At 53.8% G+C, this 23,039-nt stretch overlaps 1 protein-coding gene across 1 annotated transcript; it reads right to left on the minus strand.

Moving 5' to 3' along the window:
* Positions 1-8,647: 8,647 nt before the first annotated feature.
* AQP8 (aquaporin 8) lies at positions 8,648-22,541 on the minus strand. Its single transcript, XM_060260705.1, has 5 exons — positions 22,273-22,541; positions 19,917-20,043; positions 17,239-17,453; positions 10,459-10,593; positions 8,648-8,696 (listed from the first exon to the last, which is right to left on the minus strand). Exons 1-5 carry the CDS (start codon positions 22,521-22,523, stop codon positions 8,654-8,656), a joined length of 771 nt encoding a protein of 256 aa, XP_060116688.1. The 5' UTR covers positions 22,524-22,541; the 3' UTR covers positions 8,648-8,653.
* Between the last annotated feature and the right edge of the window lie 498 nt (positions 22,542-23,039).

Consider the following 23,039-nt stretch of genomic DNA (forward strand, 5'->3'; position numbering starts at 1 on the left):
CCCAGGCTTCTGATTCAGTGCGCCGCTTTCAGTGGCGCCCCGTCAAAGACCGGGAGAGGTATTTCCCCTCCCAGAGCGCCCTGACCCAAGCAAATGACCTCTGTCTTCGCCGGATTCAGTTTCAGCCCGCTCAGCCTTAACCAGGTTGCCACGGCCTGCAGTGCCAGGTCCAAGTTCTCTGGGGCGCAGCCAGGCCGGCCATCCATTAGTAGATAGAGCTGGGTGCCATCTGCATACTGGTGACACCCAAGCCTATACCTCCTGGCAATCTGGGCAAGGGGGCGCATATAGATATTAAATAGCATCGGCGAGAAAACTGCTCCCTGAGGCACCCCACAGTGTAGTGTGCGTCTCTGGGAGAGCTCACCCCCGATTGCCACCCTTTGTCCCCGATCCTCAAGGATGGAGGAAAGCCATTGTAAGGCTGACCCCCTAACCCCAACATCAGCTGGGTTGAAGCTTCAGCCCATCATCCCGGGCCTCACGGACAAGATGGAGTCACGAGGTTAGGGCTTAGTCCTGCATGGGGGGAGGCTGGGGGCTCAGCAGTTCTCTTTGGCACGCGAAAGGTCCCTGGATCAATCCCCGGCAGCTCCAGTTTTTTACAAAGTCATGTTGGGAAGGATGTAGAACGGCATCATCTAGCGCAGTCTCATCATATCTCGGAATCTAAACTGGGAAGTGGCTGCACATCAGAGTGGACCATACAGACGTTGATGGACTAGAATATAAGGCAAGCACTGTGCATTCATGTGCCTCCCTGGAAATCTAATAAAACTTTAAAATAGAAGAAAAGGGGGAAAAGAAGTCATAAGGTCAAAGAAAGAGCTTCTTCCCCATGTCCTGGGAATTTATCATCTTCCTTATTCTCCCACTGGGATTGTTCTGATCTTTCCACTGCAAGAAAAACAGAAACTTCCTAGCCAATTGGCTACCCACATCTCTTTCCGTTTTGTGCATGACATTCCAGCAAGGGGCAAGGCGGGCAAACCCCATAATCTCACTCCCACCAGAGAGCCATCCGTGCATGGAAGCACGCAAGTACTCTGTGGTTCAGCTTAATAGTGCATCCTACACACCCCTGTTCGCAGCTGGGTCCTAACTCTTTGTCAGAATGGTTGGAGATATTGGGATGAATTCTAGGGTGGAGAGCAGTTTCTCCACACCCTGCATCATGGCCTGAGTGCGTAGAATTAACTTGTGTGATCAGAATGCCACCATACACACACACACACACACAAACAAACAAATAGCATACAGACTGTTTGCATCTCCCACTCTTTGCACCCGGAGCACCCAAGAGGCAGAGTGGGGCCAATGTGGACGTCGTTCTTAGGCTATTGTAAACAGGCAGTTCCAAATTTGCAAAAACCTCAATTAAGAGTAGAAGAGTGACAGATCAATGCTCTAAAGTCGTTTCTAATTCTCCAAAGCTCGGAGCCTTTGCTGATTTCCTTTAGAACTTCTGCGGTATACTTTGCTCCGGAGGAGGCCACATATAAGGAGAAATTTATAATGGTTGATATCGTTATTATTGTTGGAATTATGTTCGTGTGGGAGTAATCTAGTGCTCCTTGAAAAGGCAGGTGTGGGCACACCTTTGGCGGGCAATTCATAGGCCGGGCCAGGCTGAATTTCGCCTCCTGCTCACACTGGGCCAGAAGGCGTTTGGCAAAACACTGAAACTTCCCTTGCTTCGGAAACAGCTACAGGGCGCCCAGCTAGAAGGAGGCAGTGCCGTTTTCTGGAATCTTTCCTCCATTCTGGGATAAATAACCTCCCACGGGGGCCTGAAGCTGGAAACCAACTTTATTTTACTTGTTCTCAGTTTACATTATTTGTCGTCCATCTTTCTCTCAAGGTGGGTAACGCAGAGTGAGTCGGTACAGTCAACAAAATGGGACATTCAGTAACCAGCACATGAGGATTGTAGAAGTCTGGAACCCCCAGAAGGAAGAGAAGCAGAGCAGAAGTGCTCCTTCACACGACACGTTAAGTGGTACAGAAATTACATAAGAGAATCCAACTTCCACAGGAAGCCATAATATGCAGGAGTACAGAAGACAGTCCCTAATCATCTATCCAAGAAAGTTCAGGGAACTGTCTTGTGCTGAAAAGACCTCTTGAATAGTTCAGTTTTGCATCCTTTGTGGAAAGCCCAGAGGCTGGGGGCTATGCTGACTTCACCAGGCAGGCCCCATTCCACAAGCTGGGGGCCACAAACCAGCCAGTATCACAAGGCCCCTGTACAAATCGATGGTGCGGTCTCATTTGGAATACTGTGTACAATTCTGGTCACTGCACGTCAAAAAGGATGTTATAGCATTGGGAAAAGTCCAGAAAAGGGCAGCTAGAATGATGAAAGGGTTGGAACACTTTCCCTATGAAGAAAGGTTGGGGCTCTTTAGCTTGGAGAAACGTTGACTGTGGGGTGACATGATAGAGGTTTACAAGATTATGCACGGGGTGGAGAAAGTAGAGAAAGAAGTCCTTTTCTCCCTTTCTCACAATACAAGAACTCGTGGGCATTCAATGAAATTGCTGAGCAGTCGGTTTAGAACGGATAAAAGGGAGTCCTTCTTCACCCAAACGGTGATTAACATGTGGAATTCACTGCCACAGGAGGCGGTGACAGCTACAAACATAGCCAGCTTCAAGAGGGGTTTGCATAAAAATATGGAGCAGAGGTCCATCAGTGGCTATTAGCCACAGCATATTATTGGAACTGTCTGGGGCAGTGATGCTCTGTATTCTTGGTGCTTGGTGGGGGGCAAAGTGGAAAGGCTTCTAGCTCTACTTGTGAACCTCCTTTCTTTTTTGGTCCCTGTGTGACACAGAGTGTTGGACTGGATGGGCCATTGACCTGATACAACATGGCTTCTCTTATGTTCTTCTGTGACACAGAGTGTTGGACTGGAGGGGCCATTGGCCTGATCCAACATGGCTTCTCTTATGTTCTTATGTGACACAGAGTCAGAGTGTCGGACTGGATGGGCCATTGGCCTGATCCAACATGGCTTCTCTTATGTTCTTATGTGACACAGAGTGTTCGACTGGAGGGGCCATTGGCCTGATCCAACATGGCTTCTCTTATGTTCTTATGTGACACAGAGCGTTGGACTGGATGGGCCATTGGCCTGACCCAACATGGCTTCTCTTATGTTCTTATGTGACACAGAGTGTTCGACTGGAGGGGCCATAGGCCTGACCCAACATGGCTTCTCTTATGTTCTTATGTGACACAGAGTGTTGGACTGGAGGGGCCATTGGCCTGATCCAAGATGGCTTCTCTTATGTGACACAGAGTGTTGGACTGGATGGGCCATTGGCCTGACCCAACATGGCTTCTCTTATGTTCTTCTGTGACACAGAGTGTTGGACTGGAGGGGCCATTGGCCTGATCCAACAGGGCTTCTCTTATGTTCTTATGTGACACAGAGCGTTGGACTGGATGGGCCATTGGCCTGACCCAACATGGCTTCTCTTATGTTCTTATGTGACACAGAGTGTTCGACTGGAGGGGCCATAGGCCTGACCCAACATGGCTTCTCTTATGTTCTTATGTGACACAGAGTGTTGGACTGGAGGGGCCATTGGCCTGATCCAAGATGGCTTCTCTTATGTGACACAGAGTGTTGGACTGGATGGGCCATTGGCCTGACCCAACATGGCTTCTCTTATGTTCTTCTGTGACACAGAGTGTTGGACTGGAGGGGCCATTGGCCTGATCCAACAGGGCTTCTCTTATGTTCTTAAGGCATGTGTCCGGGCAGCTGTTGGTTCTGTCCATTTGCAGGCTGGCACCTGCAGAAGCCAATGGAACACCCCACCCCCCCAAGCTGCCTTCTACTGACTCAGAGCTTCGGTCCATCCAGGGCAGTCTTGTCTCCTCAGAGTGGCAGCTGCTCTCCAGTGTCACGAGCAGAGGGAAGAACATCACCTCCTACTGGGGCTTTTTAACTGGAGATGCCACTGTGGGTTGACCGGGGACCTTCCTCACGCCAAGCAGAGGCTCTTCCACAGAACAAGAGCCCTACCCCCAAGGAGAAAGGCTGTCCCACGAATATGAGGGCCCAGGCCAACCTGATCTCTCTCGTGAGATCTCAGAAGCAAGGCTGGGTTGGCTTGAGTTAGTCCTTGGGTGGCAGACCGCCAGGGGTCACTAGGCAGGGGCAAACAGTGGCAAATCGCCTTGGTCCATCTCTTGCCTCGAAAATCTCTAGCCAACCTAAGCAGGCCTCACTCACCCGGGGCTCTCCTTTCTTGTGTTGGGTTGCTTTTGGCTGGTGTGGGGGGGGCAGCAGCATATGGTAATAAATTATGCTAATGAGCTCCGCCCCCTATTTTTCTACAAAACGACCCCTGATCCGACCTTTTCCTTTGCAGTGAGCCAACTTTTCTCTCCTGCCCTTCCCAGCTGGTGCCTCTGCTCCTAACCCTTTCCCCCTCACAAGTGATTGTTTCCTGCAACTTCCAACACCCACATCATTGGGAGGCTTTTAGAAGGGGTCTTAAGGGCTTGCAGTAGGTGGGATCTTAGTAGAAACTGCTAGGACGTTCCCCCCGTTTTGGTCTTGGGAGGGGGAGTGCAGGAACTACTTGGGGCATAGCTCCACACACCCCTCTGCAGCAGTGTCCTTTTTCTTCCAGAGCGACTGATAGAGGAAGAGGGAATAAGAGGAGCCGCAGGAAGAAGCGGGCAGGATGTGTTACCATGGCGATGCTTTTAAAATAACAGGCGGGGAGGGGGGGACCAGAGCAGAACGGTCTCCCTCAATACGGTGAAGAAGTGAAGCAGAGAGCGGGGAGGAGGAAAAGGGCAAAGGGGGCCTTCCCTATGAACTGCCCTTCCCCCCCCCCCCCACTTCTCTCCAGAAGCGAGCAAGGGAGGACAGAACGGGGCACTGGGGAAGGGGTTGGCCTCCTCTCCCCCCCACCCCCACATGCAGTCTGGAGAAGCCAGGCCCAGCTGCAGAAAACCCACAAGACACCTCTTCCCTCCCCTCCACCGTGACCCCCCCCGTTTGCAAAAAAAAAAAAAAAAGGTGCAACCCCTTACCTCTTCAAACCGGTCCAAACCCAGTCATTGGTGGGCTGCTCCCCCTCCCCAGCAAAAACCAGGCTACGTGGGCTGGAGGGGATTGAGGTGGGGGGGCAGTGGCTTCCTTCTGGGGCTGCATGCTGGCTGCTGAACCCCTCCGTTTGGTGTAGCAGTTAAGTGCGCGGACTCTTATCTGGGAGAACCCCACTCCTCCACTTGCATCTGCTGGAATGGCCTTGGGTTAGCCAGAGCTCTCAAAGGAGTTGTCCTTGAAAGGGCAGCTACTGTGAGAGCCCTCTCAGCCCCACCCACCTCACATGGTTTGATTCCCCACTCCTCCACTTGCAGCTGCTGGAATGGCCTTGGGTCAGCCAGAGCTCTCAAAGGAGTTGTCCTTGAAAGGGCAGCTGCTGTGAGAGCCCTCTCAGCCCCACCCACCTCACAGGGTTTGATTCCCCACTCCTCCACTTGCACCTGCTGGCATGGCCTTGGGTCAGCCACAGCTCTGGCAGAGGTTGTCCTTGAAAGGGCAGCTGCTGTGAGAGCCCTCTCAGCCCCACCCACCTCCCAGGGTGTCTGCTGTGGGGGGAGAAGATATAGGAGAATGTGAGCTGCTTTGAGTCTCTGATTCAGAGGGAAGGGCAAGGCATAAATCTGCAGTCTTTCCAGTCCCCTCCACTCAAATGGGGCTGGGGTGGGGGCTCAAAAGCCATTAATTCTAACCCAGACAAGCAGCTCTGCCTGGCTCCCTAAAGAGGCGTCTTTTTGGTGTTCAGCTGCTCCAAAGCCTAAAGACAGGGCCTTCTCCTCCTGCGGGTTAATGCTGCGCTCTGTCTGGCTCCAGGGCCCATTAATTGGGGGGGGGGAGGAGCTTTTTTCCTGGATGTTGCTGGGAAGCATCACAGAAGAGGCGGAAGGCTTTGCACACATCTCGTGCACCCCACGAGCTCCGAATTCTGGGCTGGAAAAGTAGGCTGGAAGAGCGGGGGGGGGGGGGGGCTGCAGTGCAGAAGAAGTTGTCTTGGGGTGGGGGAAGGCTGGCCTGAAGGGGGGGGCATGGCATGGATCAGGCAAAGGGCCAGAGACCATCTCCCAACCCTATTGCAAAAGGAATCTCTAGCCAAGCCACAATCCCTGTTCTTCTTCCCCTCCTGGATGGCTGAAGCCTGGTAGGCACAAGAACCGCCAAAGCATTCAGAGGAGACCGGCTCTGGTGCCGGGAGGGGGCAATAGCAGCCCTATTAGAGCCCCTCCTCTCCGAATGCGGCTGGCAGAAGGCCAGAAGGCGTCACAAAGACTCACCTCCTGCATTGTTTTCAGCCTGGCAAGCGGAGAAGGAGGTGGGAGATCACAGAAAGAGAGAGGATTTCTCAAAACCAGGGAGCAGAGTGGGAGTTTGCGCAGGGAGCCAGAAAGGTGACTGAATCCTGGCCAGATGGGGTTGGACCCACAGCCCCTCCCCGCTGTCCACACACACACAGCTTGCATCTGCTTCTTCAGTGAAACCTGACTGCAAAGGTGGGTTCATTTGGTATTTATTGGTCGGCCTGGCCCAGTCTCAAGGTAAACAAAGGCACAGGCCCAAAATCAAGTTGGAAGGCCGGTTGAGGACACTGGTCTTGGAAGACGCTTCTTGACGGAAGTCATGTCTCTGAACACGCACAGAGTGCTTTCTCTTCGCCACAGCCAACCAGCACACCCCCTCCCCTTGCTCGGGGAGAGGAACACCAGGCAAACCCCAGCCGGGTCATCCCTCGCTTCAAAGTTCATCGTTTATTTTAAGCCCCCCTCAAAGCTGCAGAACTGCCAGAGCCTCTGTGCATGCTCAGAGTGCACCTCCTTCCCCAGGACGACAGCCTGAGGTCCCCGCTGCTGCCCCTCTTCCCAGCAGGTCCTCCTGGGCTTCAGGAAAAGCTGGACCTGTTGAATTACTGCCAGAAGGGGCGACAAATCCAGGGAGGGGGCAGGCTTCCATCGTGCTCCATTCCCAGAAGCTCCCATGGTGCCCACTTGCCCCCAAAGGACTGAGACAGAAGTGGGTGGCCAGAAGGAAGCTGCGCCCCCAGCCCCACACACCCCATGGCCCAGCTGCTGCCGGCCTCAGCTCTTTCTGCAAAGGAGGAACTCAGCCATCAATTAGCGCTGCCACCGGGGGTGATTTATGGGCTGCCTTCCAGGAGCTCCGCTTTGATTCACCTTATTAGGATTTAGTCTTGCTGCTTGACACAGCAGAGCTTGGCAAAGAGCAAGGAGGGCTGCAGCCCCCCCACTGCCCCCCCCCACGGGAGGAGGAGGGCAGAGCTGAGAGCCTGCAGAGCAAACTCTCTCTCCCGTGCGCTTGAATTGCAGAGAATCCTCAGCTGCCCTGCAAGGAGGGGTGGGGGGAGATCTGGGAAGCCTCGGAAATGGGCCGAGGGACTCCCTCCAGTGGCAAAGGCGGGCACTGGCTGCCCCACAGCTGTGTGTCAGCAACAGGACAGCCAGAAGCCACAACTGCCAACCCCAGAGAGGTGGGAAGCAGAAGTGAGTGGCCACCGTGGGTGTCATGTTCTCAGGGTGCAGGCAGGCAGGAGTCCAAAGCCAGTCCAAAGTCAAAGTCAGGAAGTCAAGCAGGAGCCAAGTCACCAATGCAGAATCACAAACCGGAATCAGAAGTCAATGTCCAAAAGCCAAAAGGTCAGGGTGCCAAGGAGATCAAGCAGGTCAGGATCAGGAATCAGGAAGGAGCGTGGATGCAAGCCAGAACATAGACTTGTTGCTTCCACAAAGTTACCAGGTCCTGGGTGGGAGCTATAAGGGAGTCTCAATCAGCCTGCTCCCTGGGTGGCAGTGACTCTGCTAGAACTCAGGGCCGAGAGAACTGAAGCATCGGCGTGCCTCATGTCTTCGCTCTGAAAGTTCTTTCCGGAGCCTGCTTCGAACTCTTGAGATGGGAGGAGGAGAGCTTGGAGGAGATTGATCCTCAACAGCTGACACTGGTGCCTGGAGAGTGATTGATGGGCCAGCTGCTGTTTGTTCAGCTGAGGAACTGGCTGGCAACTCTTCCAGGACTGTTAACCCTTCCAGCTCCTCCTCGTCAGGGCTCATGACAGTGGGCAGCCGATTTGGGATGCTGCTAAAGGCGGGGGGGGGGGGCAGGCCCCAATTCTCCCACACTGGCCTGGCCAACAGGAGAGCTATCCTCTCCTCTGGTTAACTGGAGAGAATACCACCCCCCCCCAAAAAAAAAATATTGGATATCTTTCTGTAGGGCCTCCTCTCTGGAAAGTAAAAGGACAGGAGAGCTGGGGCAGCTTCCTTCTTTGCAGAAGGGAATTGGCAAGGGAGCTCAACAATTAAAGTGTAAACGAGACAGAAGAAAGGGGGGGGTCTCTCCTGGCCAGCCCCCCCCGGGAGAACCCAGAGCAGTTTTGGTAGAAAGCCCCGGGCCAAGAAGAGTCCAAAAGCTGGCCTGGCCCCTCCCCAGGCAGACAGACCTGCCTTTCGGCTTTTGGGGGGGAGGCGGTCAGAGGGTGAAGCGGAGATGCCATCGGTGGGCAATGCAAGAGAGGTCCAGTCAGGTGGAGGAAACCCTTCCCCGGCTGCTCTGCCCAATCAAGTGGGGAAGGGGGCTCATTTTAGGAAGAGGCGGGTTTTCTTGTCTCCAATCAGGAACCTGAAAGGGAGAAAAATCAGATGAAGAACAGGCCATCAGTACTCAAAAAGTGTTAACTGCACGGCTGCCTTCTGCGGAATCAGACCCCCTCCCCTTGGCCCAGCAATGTTAGTCTTGTCTGCTCAGACTGGCAGCAGCTCTCCAGGGTCGTCGGCAGAAAAAAATCTTTCACCTCCTCGCCTCCTGCCTGGTCCTTTTAACTGGAGAAGCCGGGGATGGAACCTGGGACCTTCTGCATGCCAAGCAGAGGCTCTGCCAGTGAGCCAGGGACTCAGGCCAAGGTCTTTCCCCTTCACCTCCTGCCTGGTCCTTTTAACTGGAGAAGCCGGGGAATGAACCTGGGAGCTTCTGCATGCCAAGCAGAGGCTCTGCCAGTGAGCCAGGGTCTCAGGCCAAGGTCTTTCCCATCACCTCTTGCCTCATCCTTTTCAACTAGAGCTGCCGGGGAATGAACCTGGGGCCTCCTGCATGCCAAGCAGAGGCTCTGCCCCGAGCCACAGTGCCTCCTCCTAGAGTGGAGCAGGCAAGCTTCGAGGGAGCCCAGCATCTTGTCTCCAACCAGGGACAGCCCGAGCCTCCCAAGTGGGGCAATGCAGGAAACCACCACCTCCCCTCCTCCCTCCCCCCGGAACTGCTTTGTTTGGTGACTTCACAACAACCCCTCCCTGGCATATCTCAAGAAACATTCTGCCCCTTAAAAACAGCCTTGTTTCGCCTGGATGGCACAAGCCCTTCTGCACCGGCCCAGAGATGCCAGCATTGCTGAGGGTTAAAAGACCGTGAGACACTGAAGTGCCAGGCTTGGAATGCCAAGTGCTTTAGTTGAGCCTGAAAATGCAGCTGAAAGGAGGCCTGGATCAGGGCCACGGGTCAGAAGAAGGTGGGGAGGGCGCTTGTCAATCAGGGAGATTGTGTGGGAAGGCATTCCTCCCTGCTTGACCGCTGCCGTGGCCCCAATCCACATGGCTCCCCCTCCAGCAGCTTCCTTGAGGCAGGAGAGGTGGTGTAAGGAAGCGGCATTTACGTGCATTAACTAGATTTGAAAACTCTTCTGTGCCCAGAGATTCACAGCAGGAAGGAGAGGGGGGGGGGGACCTCATAAACAAAGGGTTGCATGTTGTTCAACAACAAACCTTAACTGCGTAAAACCGTGCACGGAAAGGCGTGCAATTAAAATAATGCGTCCCTCCACAGTCGCGACAGCTTTCCAAGCAAATGCAAGGAAATCCAGGAGGGCCTTTTTGCTCAGCCACTGGGAAACTTCAGGATGTTGATGGGGCAAGGATATTGACGGGGACCGAGGGTTACCAACCTCCAGGTAGTGGCTGGAGACCTCCAGTTATTACAACTGCTTTCCAGGCAACAGAGATCAGTTCACCTGGGCAAAGCGGCCCCTTGGAAAGGTGGACTCCGGCTTTATGCGCTGCTGAGGTCTCCCCCCTCTCCGGTCCCCACTGCCTACAGGCTCCACCCCCAAATCCCCAAGAATTCCCCAACCTGGAGCTGGCAACCCCATGTGACCGAACGTCAAGAACTGGAGGCAAAGACATCCTGGGGACAAACTGGAAAATTCACCAGACATGTGAACTGACAGGCAGCGGGGGGGGGGGGGGGGGACAAAGCAGCCCAGGGGAGTGGCTGGAGGCAACGGGGGGCACTTTTTGCCCCCCCCCATTGATTTGAAGTCCCAGAACTCTTGCGTCCCAACACCAGTCCCCTCCCCTCCCCCCTCTGTGCCCCACAGTTTGAAAAGTCCACCTACCGAATCAAACCTCCAACCAGGAGTCCGGCCACCATGGGCCCCACCCAGTACACCCAGTGGTAGTCCCAGTAGTTGGCCACCAGGGCGGGGCCAAAGGCTCTGGCTGGGTTCATGCAGGCTCCTGAGATGGCCCCCCTGTGTGGGGAGAGAAGGAGGAGAAGAAGAGCAGGCGGTTCAGAGGCAAGCACACACAGGACACGCTCCATAGCCACAGGCACTGGTGGTCCTCAGAGGAAGCCTACTGAGAGGCCTGAAAAGGATCTGTCCCCACCCCAACTGAGTCAAGTGGCTGCACTTTCTTTTGATCCAGACTTTCTAAGCCGACATTCTGCAGTGAGCTTCAAGGACAGAGTGGGGATTCGAACCCTGGTCTCCTGAGTCCTAGTCAGATGCTCTGAGTGCTGTGCCCAGCACTCTAACTCCACCCCCCCAAACATGAAGCAAGGCTGCACATTTGAGCTCTCTTAAGCCTGCCCCCTTGGCTAAGAGGAGGTGCCCCACAGAGGGGCCAGGACTCCATAAGCTCTCTCACAGTGCCCCCCACCCCAAGCACCAAGAAGACAGAGCATCCCTGCCCCAGACATAAGAACATAAGAGAAGCCATGTTGGATCAGGCCAATGGCCCATCCAGTCCAACACTCTGTGTACCACAGTGGCGAAAACCAAGGGGCCATCAGGAGGTCCACCAGCAGAGCCAGAACTCCATAAATCCTCCCACTCTTGACCCCCAAGCACCAAGAAGACAGAGCATCACTGCCCCAGACATAAGAACATAAGAGAAGCCATGTTGGATCAGGACAATGGCCCATCCAATCCAACACTCTGTATCTCACAGTGGCCAAAACCAAGGGGCCATCAGGAGGTCCACCAGCAGAGCCAGAACTCCATAAATCCTCCCTCTCTTGCCCCCCAAGCACCAAGAAGACAGAGCATCACTGCCCCAGACATAAGAACATAAGAGAAGCCATGTTGGATCAGACCAATGGCCCCTCCAGTTTACACCCTGTGTCCCACATTGGCCAAAACCCAGGGGCCATCAGAAGGTCCAACAGCAGGGCCAGAACTCCAGAAGTCCCTCCCCACTAATGCCCCAGGCACCAAGGAGACAGAGCATTACTGTTCCAGACATGAGAACATCAGAGAAGCCATGTTGGATCAGGCCAGTGGCCCATCCAGTCCAACACTCTGTGTCACATAAGAGAAGCCATGTTGGATCAGGCCAATGGCCCATCCAGTCCAACACTCTGTGTCACATAAGAACATCAGAGAAGCCATGTTGGATCAGGCCAGTGGCCCCTCCAGTCCAACATTCTGTGTCACATAAGAACATAAGAGAAGCCATGTTGGGTCAGGCCAATGGCCCCTCCAGTTTACACCCTGTGTCCCACATTGGCCAAAACCCAGAGGCCATCAGGAGGTCCAACAGCAGGGCCAGAACTCCAGAAGTCTGCCCCCCACTAATGCCCCAGGCACCAAGGACACAGAGCATCACTGTTCCAGACATGAGAACATAAGAGAAGCCATGCTGGATCAGGCCAATGGCCCCTCCAGTCCAACACTCTGTGTCACATAAGAACATAAGAGGAGCCATGTTGGATCAGGCCAGTGGCCCCTCCAGTCCAACACTCTGTGTCACATAAGAACATAAGAGGAGCCATGTTGGATCAGGCCAGTGGCCCCTCCAGTCCAACACTCTGTGTCACATAAGAACATAAGAGGAGCCATGTTGGATCAGGCCAGTGGCCCATCCAGTCCAACACTCTGTGTCACATAAGAACCTAAGAGAAGCCCTGTTGGATCAGGCCAGTGGCCCCTCCAGTCCAACACTCTGTGTCACATAAGAACATAAGAGGAGCCATGTTGGATCAGGCCAGTGGCCCCTCCAGTCCAACACTCTGTGTCACACTGTCTGCTTCACATGTTTTGGTTATTTCCCCCCCTTTTTTGTGGGGAAAATATTAGAAAGTTTGTCAAACCTTAAAAGTTCAGCAAAACTCTCATAGGGAGTTTGAGCAAAGGAGCCCAGAAGCAAGTATTGCGGTTGGGGGGGGGGGGTAAGAAAGAAAGAGCACAATAAAATTTAGAGGTTCTGGAGCTCTGCTCCTGTGAGCTCCAGCCCAAAACGAGGCCTGATTAATATAGGACCAGTAGGAAGTGTGAGGTGCATTCAAAAGGACCTCTGCTTGCCAATAAACATTGGCTGCACATATTGTGCGGGGGCTGGGTCAATCCAAGTCCTGCAGCTGAGCTCCCCCCTCTCCCCCCCCCCCGCATTGCCCCTGGAGTTGGCAAAAGGCTCCTCTTGGCAAGGGGGAGAGCAGAAAAATTCCGCTCAGCCAGGAGGGCAGGGAGGGCAAGACGGAGCAAATTGAAATTTCAGTCAAGCGTCAAAAGCACTTTGGCTCCTGTCTCCTTTCCAAGCTGTCCTGTGACTTCCAGAAAGAAGGGGAGAAGCCACATCCCCCCCCCCAATCCCCGAGCCCCCACAGTCCAAGCCAGCAGGAGGCAGACATTTGCCAGGCTGCTTCTGAGGGCTTTGAAGGGGGGAGAGGCAGAATCGCAGAAGAGGTGGAGATGTCTGTCCACTGATGGCTGCCAGCCAAGAGGCCCAGAGGGAACCTCCATGTACAGAGGCAGACAACCTTTGGAGGGCAGTGCCAGGTGGCAGCATCAGGGGAAGGCCATGCCCCCTTATGCCCTCCTTGGGGGCTCTCTTGGGCAACTGGTTGGGCACTGTGGGAAGCAGGATGCTGGACTAGATGAAGTCACAGAATCATAGAGTTGGAAGGCACCTCCAGGGTCATCTAGTCCAACCCCCTGCACAATGCAGGAAACCCACAAACACCTCCCCCTAAATTCACAGGATCCTCATTGCTGTCAGATGGCCATTTAGCCTCTGTTTCAAAACCTCCAAGGAGGGAGAGCCCACCACCTCCCGAGGAGGAAGCCTGTTCCACTGAGGAACCGCTCTAAACTCACAAACACCTCCCCCTAAATTCACAGGATCCTCATTGCTGTCAGATGGCCATCTAGCCTCTGTTTCAAAACCTCCAAGGAAGGAGAGCCCACCACCTCACAAGGAGGAAGCCTGTTCCACTGAGGAACCGCTCTAAACTCACAAACACCTCCCCCTAAATTCACAGGATCCTCATTGCTGTCAGATGGCCATCTAGCCTCTGTTTCAAAACCTCCAAGGAAGGAGAGCCCACCACCTCACAAGGAGGAAGCCTGTTCCACTGAGGAACCGCTCTAAACTCACAAACACCTCCCCCTAAATTCACAGGATCCTCATTGCTGTCAGATGGCCATCTAGCCTCTGTTGAAAAACCTCCAAGGAAGGAGAGCCCACCACCTCCCGAGGAGGAAGCCTGTTCCACTGAGGAACCACTCTAAACTCACAAACACCTCCCCCTAAATTCACAGGATCTTCATTGCTGTCAGAGGGCCATCTAGCCTCTGTTGAAAAACCTCCAAGGAAGGAGAGCCCACCACCTCACAAGGAGGAAGCCTGTTCCACTGAGGAACCGCTCTAAACTCAAACACCTCCCCCTAAATTCACAGGATCTTCATTGCTGTCAGATGGCCATCTAGCCTCTGTTTAAAAACCTCCAAGGAAGGAGAGCCCACCACCTCCCCAGGAGGAAGCCTGTTCCACTGAGGAACCACTCTAAACTCAAACACCTCCCCCTAAATTCACAGGATCTTCATTGCTGTCAGATGGCCATCTAGCCTCTGTTTAAAAACCTCCAAGGAAGGAGAGCCCACCACCTCACAAGGAGGAAGCCTGTTCCACTGAGGAACCGCTCTAAACTCAAACACCTCCCCCTAAATTCACAGGATCTTCATCGCTGTCAGATGGCCATCTAGCCTCTGTTTAAAAACCTCCAAGTAAGGAGAGCCCACCACCTCCCAAGGAGGAAGCCTGTTCCACTGAGGAACCGCTCTAACGGTCAGGAAGTCCTTCCTAATGTTCTCACTGGTCTGATGTTGTAATGAAACGAGATCCAGAATATGAGCATTTAAAGCTGACTGGCACCTGGGCAAATGGCCCAGTGTGGCACTGCTGGCTACTCTGCCAGGCAGCCGCTCTCCACGGTGGTCTCGGGGGGCGGGGTCTTTCCTTCCCCAATCCTTCTGCCCAAGAGCCTTCATTTTTCATATCCAGTTCCTAAGCCCCATAAATGGACCAGAATTCTGGATCACAACCCATCAAAAGAGCCCTCAACACATGGAACTCCCTGCTGCAGGAAGGGTTGACGGCTACAAGCACAGACAGCTTCAAGAGGGATTGGATAAACATATAGAGCAGAAGTCCATCAGTGGCTATAAGCCACAAGGGATAGAGGAAACTCTTTGGGCCAGTTATGCTCTGAACTGTAAAAAGTCTGCTGTGAAAATGTTGTGAAAGCAACATCATCCCATAAGAACATAAGAGAAGCCATGTTAGATCAGGCCAATGGCCCATTCAGTCCAACACTCTGTGTCACACAGTGGCCAACAATTTATACACACACACACATATACACACTGTGGCTAATAGCCACTGATGGACCTCTGCTCCATATTTTTATATAACCCCCTCTTGAAGCTGTCTATGCTTGTAGCTGCTACCACCTCCTGTGGCAGTGAATTCCACATGTTAATCACCCTTTGGGGGAAGAAGTACTTCCTTTTATCCGTTTTAACCTGTCTGCTCAGCAATTTCATCGAATGCCCACGAGTTCTTGTATTGTGAGAAAGGGAGAAAAGTACTTCTTTCTCTACTTTCTCCATCCCATGCATTATCTTGCAAACCTCTATCATGTCACCCCGCAGTCGACGTTTCTCCAAGCTAAAGAGCCCCAAGCGTTTCAACCTTTCTCCAAGCGTTTCAACCATTCTACCCCAGAGTCAAAAATGACTGGTGCTTGCACAGGGGACCGTTCCTTTCCTTTTCTTGGTGCTTGGGGGGCAAGAGTGGGAGGGCTTCTGGAGTTCTGGCCCCACTGATGGATCTCCTGATGATCCCTGGGTTTTGGCGACTGTGTGACACAGAGTGTTGGACTGGATGGACCACTGGCCTGATCCAACATGGCTTCTCTTATGTTCTTCTGTGACACAGAGTGTTGGACTGGAGGGGCAATTGGCCTGATCCAACATGGCTTCTCTTATGTTCTTATGTGACACAGAGTGTTGGACTGGATGGGCCATTGGCCTGATCCAACATGGCTTCTCTTCTGTTCTTCTGTGACACAGAGTGTTGGACTGGAGGGGCCATTGGCCTGATCCAACATGGCTTCTCTTATGTTCTTATGTGACACAGAGTGTTGGACTAGATGGACCACTGGCCTGATCCAACATGGCTTCTCTTATGTTCTTATGTGACACAGAGTGTTGGACTGGATGGACCATTGGCCTGATCCAACAGGGCTTCTCTTATGTCATTATGTGACACAGAGTGTTGGACTAGATGGGCCATTGGCCTGATCCAACAGGGCTTCTCTTATGTCCTTATGTGACACAGAGTGTTGGACTGGATGGGCCATTGGCCTGATCCAACAGGGCTTCTCTTATGTGACACAGAGTGTTGGACTGTATGGGCCATTGGCCTGATCCAACATGGCTTCTCTTATATTCTTCTGTGACACAGAGTGTTTGACTGGATGGGCAATTGGCCTGATCCAACAGGGCTTCTTTTATGTTCTTCTGTGACACAGAGTTCTGGACTGGATGGGCCATTGGCCTGATCCAACAGGGCTTCTCTTATGTCCTTATGTGACACAGAGTGTTGGACTGTATGGGCCATTGGCCTGATCCAACATGGCTTCTCTTATATTCTTCTGTGACACAGAGTGTTGGACTGGATGGGCCATTGGCTTGATCCAACATGCTTCTCTTATATTCTTCTGTGACACAGAGTGTTGGACTGGATGGCAATTGGCCTGATCCAACATGGCTTCTCTTATATTCTTCTGTGACACAGAGTGTTGGACTGGAGGGGCCATTGGCCTGATCCAACAGGGCTTTTCTTATGTCCTTATGTGACACAGAGTGTTGGACTGGATGGGCCATTGGCCTGATCCAACATGGGTTCTCTTATATTCTTCTGTGACACAGAGTGTTGGACTGGATGGGCAATTGGCCTGATCCAACATGGCTTCTCTTATATTCTTCTGTGACACAGAGTGTTGGACTGGATGGGCCATTGGCCTGATCCAACATGGGTTCTCTTATATTCTTCTGTGACACAGAGTGTTGGACTGGATGGGCAATTGGCCTGATCCAACATGGCTTCTCTTATATTCTTCTGTGACACAGAGTGTTGGACTGGATGGGCCATTGGCCTGATCCAACATGGCTTCTCTTATATCCTTCTGTGACACAGAGTGTTGGACTGGATGGGCAATTGGCCTGATCCAACATGGCTTCTCTTATATTCTTCTGTGACACAGAGTGTTGGACTGGATGGGCCATTGGCCTGATCCAACATGGCTTCTCTTATATCCTTCTGTGACACAGAGTGTTGGACTGGATGGGCCATTGGTCTGATCGAACAGGGCTTCTCTTAGGTTCTTATGTGACACAGAGTGTTGGACTGGATGGGCCATTGGCCTACGCAACATGGCTTCTCTTATTGTCTTACTGCATACCCGTGTGACACTAGTCTTGGGGCACTAACTGAGACACACTTTCCTGAGGTAGGTTCTGGGCCTGCTGTCTTTGACCCTTCCCGGGTAGCCCTTTGCCCAGATAAACCAGCTGCTGCCACAGAGAATGCTCCGGAACTTGTGGCCAACTCACCCTGCCAGGATGTCCACAGTCACGGTGAAGCCGATGCAGAAGGGGGCGAGGGGCCCTTTGGTCTTTTCGTTGATGGCCCCCATGCAGACCGCCAGGACTAGGAACATGGTCATGATGACCTCACTGGTCAAAGCCCTCCCCAGGTGGTCATCTGTTGTGATGGTTGTGAAGGCCGCTCCGCTGGCGTTTTTATACCTTTCGTCAGCAGTGACGGCCTGCAACAAAAAGGCTCCAAGTTTGGCTTTGTTGAGAAGGGACAATATTCCCTTTCAAATTATTTACCAAAATGGGCAGCCGTGATACTCTGCGTGCAGCAGTGGAAAAGAGCCAGAGTCCAGACGCAGCAGAAATGTGAGTCCATCTGTCCTTATACCTTAGAGTGATTTCAGATGCCAAATGACATTAACAGGTGAAGGACAAGAGCGAGCATGATTGGATTAAGTGGGATATGCAGAGGCGTCACAGGCGTGGAGCAATCAGCGTTGGTCATGAGACAGAACTGAATGATTTCCCATATGATCAAGACAGAATCTTTGATTTTAACAGGCTGCATAGAGTGCTGATTGGCTGGCCGTTCTGACAGTCATGAAGCAAACCCTTCCCACCTTCTGTCTAACTGCAGACTGATTGGCTGGCCATTCTGACAATCACACTCCTCTCCTTCTGAACCACAGTGGAGAGTAGAGTTTCCAAGTCCAATTCAAGAAATATCTGGGGACTTTGGATGGTGGAGCCAGGAGACATTGGGAACGGAGCCAAGAGCAAAGTTGTGACACGCACAATTGAAATCCAAAGGGAGTTCTGGCCATCACATTTAAAGGGACCGCACACCTTTTAAATGCCTCCCCTCCGTTAGAAAAAATGAAGGCTAGGGGCACCTTCTTTGGGGGCTCATAGAATTAGACCCCCTGTTTCAATCCTTTTGAAACTTGGAGGGTCATTTGAGGAGAGGCATCGGATGCTATGCTGAAAATTTGGTGCCTCTAACTAAAAAAAACCCCAGCATGCCCAGAGCCCCAGATACCTGCTGTTCAATTCTTCATTATATCCTATGGGAATTGGTCTCCATAGGGAATAATGGAGTGCCCAGCAGATATTTCCCTCCCTCCCCCTGCTTTCTGATGACCCTGAAGTGGGGGATCCCCTGCCCCCACCTGGGGATTGGCAACCCTAGTCCAGAGTTGCTGTTTTTACTTTTTAAAAGAGTAGCACTTTTCACTGAACAAACATTTCAGTGGAGACATGTTGGGCACTTGGGGGGGGGGGGAGAAAAAGATATTTTAAATGCCCAAAGATTGAGGGGAGGGGCAGAACTGGAGCTGGGGTGTGTAGCAGTGGAGGGGTGTGTGTGTGGGGGGGGGAGAGCAGGGCTTGCCCCACAGAAGAAAACCCCACACAGACTCCTATAAGGGGCCTCTTAGGTGGAGACAATCCAGGGCTGGGGCAGGAGGCACAGATGGACAACCTTTTGGGGTCTCTTTCAGAGCTGTCCTTGAGAGTGGAGGTGAAGGCAGGCCTAGTTTTTCCCCAGCCAAGGGCGAGCATTCTCCACGCTCTGAGCACTTGTACCAGGTCTGGTCGATCCAGAGGCCTCATCCTAAGAAAATAAGGGAAGCCACTCTGGACCAGGCCAATGGCCCATCCAATCCAACGCTCTGTCACAAAGTGGCCCAAAAACCAGGTGCCTGCCAGTCACAGACTCCGCCCTTGCATGTTCCCACTGCTGCTCTAGGAAATTCTCCCTGTCAAAGCACCCTTCCTGGCACCTGGAACCCAGTCCCCAGAAAACACCTGACAGCAGAGATTCCAGAGAGCGACTGATGCTCCATGAACTCCCTGCCAGAGGTTTTTTTTCCCAAAGGCCCCTGGTGTTATGGAACAAACGGATCTGCCACCTGCCAAAGAGCAGCACTCAAGAAACCTGCCAAGCAGCAGATGGCTTTTGCTGTGCCAGCAAGCCCTGGTTGTCTGAAGACAATAATGTTGCCAGCTCCAGGTTGGGAAACATCTGGAGATGGGGGGCTGGAACTTGGAGAGGGGCCTCAGCAGGATGTGATGCCTGGCAGCCCCCCCTCCAAAGCAGCCACTTTCCCCGGGGGGGGGGGGGGACGACTGATCCCTGCCACCTGGAGATCAGTTGTAATCTCAGAAGACCTCCACGCTGGAGGCTCCAGCTACCAACTGGAGGTTGGCAACCACAGGAGAAGAGCGGAGCCCTTTGCACGGGCTCAGGGGCTGGGAGAGGGATGGAAGAGCCACTTCCTAGCTGGAGGAAGCCAACCTGCATTTGCCTTCTGTCGGCTGGGTGGAGCAAAAAGCATCCTTGGTCTTCTGAATGGTTTGGTGGCCAGCTTGGGGTATGAAAAGGAGAACGATTCATATAACAGCTCAACGGAATGCGGGAGAAAAGTCACACCTCTCCCTGGCTCTGTCCCCAGAATGCAAACTGCAGCCTCGATTTGCCATGAGGAGGGGGGAACAATCCACCAGGTCAGGGGGCAGCCTCCATTGGCCTCCAGGCCATGCTCAGGGCCCCTCCTTTTTTGTTTGTTGGAGATGCCGGGGATTGAACCTGGGACTTTCTGCTTACCAAGCAGATGCTCTGCCACAGCCACCATCCCTCCCCTTTCTCCCTCACCCCGCCCAAAGCCACCCCCCTGCCTGGTTCCCAAGCATACCTTGGCAAAAGCCGCTCCAATCAGCCCTCCGCAGAGCTGGGAGATCCAGTACGGAATGACCATCACCATGTTCAGGCCTCCGACCAGCCAGGCTCCGAGGGAAACGGCCGGGTTGAAGTGGCCCCCACTGAAAGCAAGAGGGGAGAGGGATGTGAAAAGGGGAAGAACACCCGGGGCGTTTCTGCAGGCAAATCAGAACCGGATCTGGGCACAGAACCGCACCGCTGGCGAGAATCGCAGGCCTCTGGGCGAGCGGAGCACCTTGGCTCTTTTCTGAGGGACTGAATGAAGGCATCAGAATCCAAGGAAGGAGGCTAAGCATGAAAGAACAAAGAGAGAAGGGAGAGGTTCTCCTGGAACTGGGAGAAAACCTGCCCAGGAAAAAGCACTGCTTTCCTTTTTAAAAAATTCTGGATGCATTATGAAAGCCAAAGGTCTTCCCTGTTGCCTGATTTACTGCCATTTGGAAGTTCTAGGTTCCGGATTTAGGGCTGTGAGCATGCTGGGAAGGCAGATCCCCAAGGAGCAAGGGGCCATGCTCCATCCCTCCTCTCCCACGTTCCCTTTCCCATTAAGCAACCTGCACAGAAAGAGAAAGAATGTATGGCCGTGAGAGCTGGACCATTAGGAAGGCCGAGCGCAGAAGAACAGATGCTTTCGAGCTGTGGTGCTGGAGAAGAATCTTGAGAGTCCCTTGGACTGCAAGAAGATCCATTCAGTCAGTCCTAAGGGAAATCAACCCTGACTGTTCCCTGGAAGGTCAGATGCTGAAGCTCAAATACTTTGGCCACCAAATGAAAAGGGAGCCCTCACTGACGCTGGGAAAGACAGAAGGCAAAGCAAGAAGGGGACAGCAAAAGAGGAGATGGCTGGACAGCATTACTGATGTCACAAGCACGAATTTGAGCAGACTTCGGAGGATGGTGGAAGACAGGAGGGCCTGGCGTGACTTGGTCCAGGGGGGTCGCAAAGAGTCGAAATCAATTGTGCGACTGAACAACAACATAGAAAGAGAACGGACCACAGAATGGAGGGGAGATCACACAGAGGGGGCTGATCGTCTCCTCTTGGAGAAGGGCCCGGAGTCCCCTTCCTCCAAACGTCCCCTCTAGAAAAGGTCAACCCCATTTTGCTCAAGGAAGCACCACCTGACAGATCTCCTTGCACCATGGGCAGAACCAGCAGGGCAACGCTCCACCAAGGTGGGCAGAGGTCTTCCCTCGGAGAAGAAGGAGGGCTTCAGGCAGCAGCAGCACTGCTCAACTAGCTCGAGGAGGGTCTTCTTCTGTGCCAGGCAGAGAGGCCCAAGAGCCCCCCCCCCGTGGCTCAAGGCCAGCTGCAAGGAGCGTATGACATTCAAGCCCTCTTGCAAGGAAACGGGAGCTTTTGCAAACACTCCGCTGGGCTGTGCATTTCCATGGCCTCCCAGGGCATTCTGCCCAGAGCCCTTGAGACAGGGCCTTTTTGGAGATCCGGTACAGCCCCACTGTAATTAACACCAGGGTCCCGTGGCAGGGAAGAGCCTTTCACATTCGAAACGGGAGGGGAGGTTTACTCCGCTTTCCTACAAGGACTGAGGGGGGCGAGAGAGCAAAGGAAGAGAGGCAGTGGGAGAGAGCATTTAAGAACAGCCAGCAATATGCCCAAACAGTGGTTCTTCGGCCATCCCCAAAAGGTAGGGTTGCCAGCTCCAGGTTGAGAAATTCCTGGAGATTTTGGGGGAGGGGGTTGGAGCCTGGGGAGGACAGGTTTGGAAAGGAGAGGGGCTTTCATGAGGTACAATGCCACAGAGCCCACCTGCTGAAGCGCCACATTCCCCAGAGGAACTGCGCTCTGTTGTGTGGAGCTGTAATACCAGGAGATCTCCAGCCACCGCCTGGAGATTGGCAGCCCTCCAAGAAGAGCCCATCCCAGCCGAGCCAGAAGCAGGCAAGAGTTGGGCCGGCTGTCGCTGGCGTTCTGCATACGGTGGGCTTCTCTCTCTGTCCTGTATCAGCTAGGACAGAGTGCCAGCAACCTGGGCCTCAGTTTCCCCTGGGGCTGTCGAAGAGGGCAGGAAGCAGTGCTGGGGATTCCTCCTCCTCCTCCTCCCGGAGGTCCCTTCCGCTTCCCTGCTGCCCCCCCCCCCTTCCTTCCGTAGCCCCGCACAGTCAAGCACTTCCTAGAAGGCAGTGGAGACGATGCAAAAGGAGAAGGTGCCCAGAACACCTTGGCAAAAGGGCCAAGTGCTCCTGGCTGATGGCTAGACAGCTGGCTTCTTCCTTGTCAACCCCTAGCCAGGGAGCTCCTCTACCCACACACAAAGAGCCAGCGTGGATCACCCTTCACTGCCCTTCTAGCCCAAGGGGCCCCTTACCTGATGTTGCCCAGGATAGCGATGGTGAGCCCCAGGGCCAGCCCGTGCGCCAAGGCCGGCTGCAGACTGCCGGTCCCGTCCGCATTCTCGATGACCGACACGCAGCCCATGAAGATGAAGAAGGCGGAGCCCACCAGCTCCCCCATGCAGGGCTGGACGTACTGCTCGTACCAGTGGGGCTGCACCGGGCTGGGCTTCCTCTCTTCCTTGCCCTCCTTGATCGACATGCTCCCAAACTCCACGTCTGTCATGGCCGGGCAAACCTGGGAGACAAGCAGGAGAACTTGGGGTCTGGCCAGCACCCAGCACTCGCCACCCGGTCGGGGGCACAGAGCCCTGCCCCAGCATGTGATTCTGGATTTCGGCTACACCTGTCAGCTCCACGGGGCACCGTGTGTTCCAAGCGCAGGGCAGGGACTAGGCATGGCTGCCCTCCCATTGTTCTTCCACCCAGCTCGGGGGAGACTGGGAAGCCGAGAACAACAGGAGGGCCTCGCTGGACCTGACCCAAGCCTAGCAAAGGCAGAAGCCAGCCAAGGCTCTCCAGCAGCGCAGGTGGCATTCTGCCCGGAGAGCTCCCACCTGCGCTCCAGAGGGGCACAAGGTTGCCGCCTGATCTGCAGGCAGCTAAGCCAAGGCTGCTGGGCTGTGGGATGCCCTTAGACCCACAGGAGGCAAGGGGCGGGCGGGGTGTGTGTGTGTCAGCAGCCAGCCCTCCTCAGCGCAGCTCAACCCCAGCTGCCTTGAGATCGGAAACAACTTGATCC

This window comes from Heteronotia binoei, chromosome 20, assembly GCF_032191835.1.
Source record: "Heteronotia binoei isolate CCM8104 ecotype False Entrance Well chromosome 20, APGP_CSIRO_Hbin_v1, whole genome shotgun sequence".
NCBI classification, from domain to species: domain Eukaryota; kingdom Metazoa; phylum Chordata; class Lepidosauria; order Squamata; family Gekkonidae; genus Heteronotia; species Heteronotia binoei.

What these genes read in the sequence shown, in the direction of transcription:
- AQP8 (XM_060260705.1), bottom strand. Translation starts at nt 22,523, where the DNA reads ATGACAGACGTGGAGTTTGGGAGCATGTCGATCAAGGAGGGCAAGGAA. An exon ending in ACTGTGGACATCCTGGCAGG is followed by an intron (nt 10,594 to 17,238) that starts GTGAGTTGGCCA and finishes CTCCCCACACAG; the next exon opens with GGGGGCCATCTCAGGAGCCT. An exon ending in CTGGTTGGAGGTTTGATTCG is followed by an intron (nt 8,697 to 10,458) that starts GTAGGTGGACTT and finishes TCTCCCTTTCAG; the next exon opens with GTTCCTGATTGGAGACAAGA.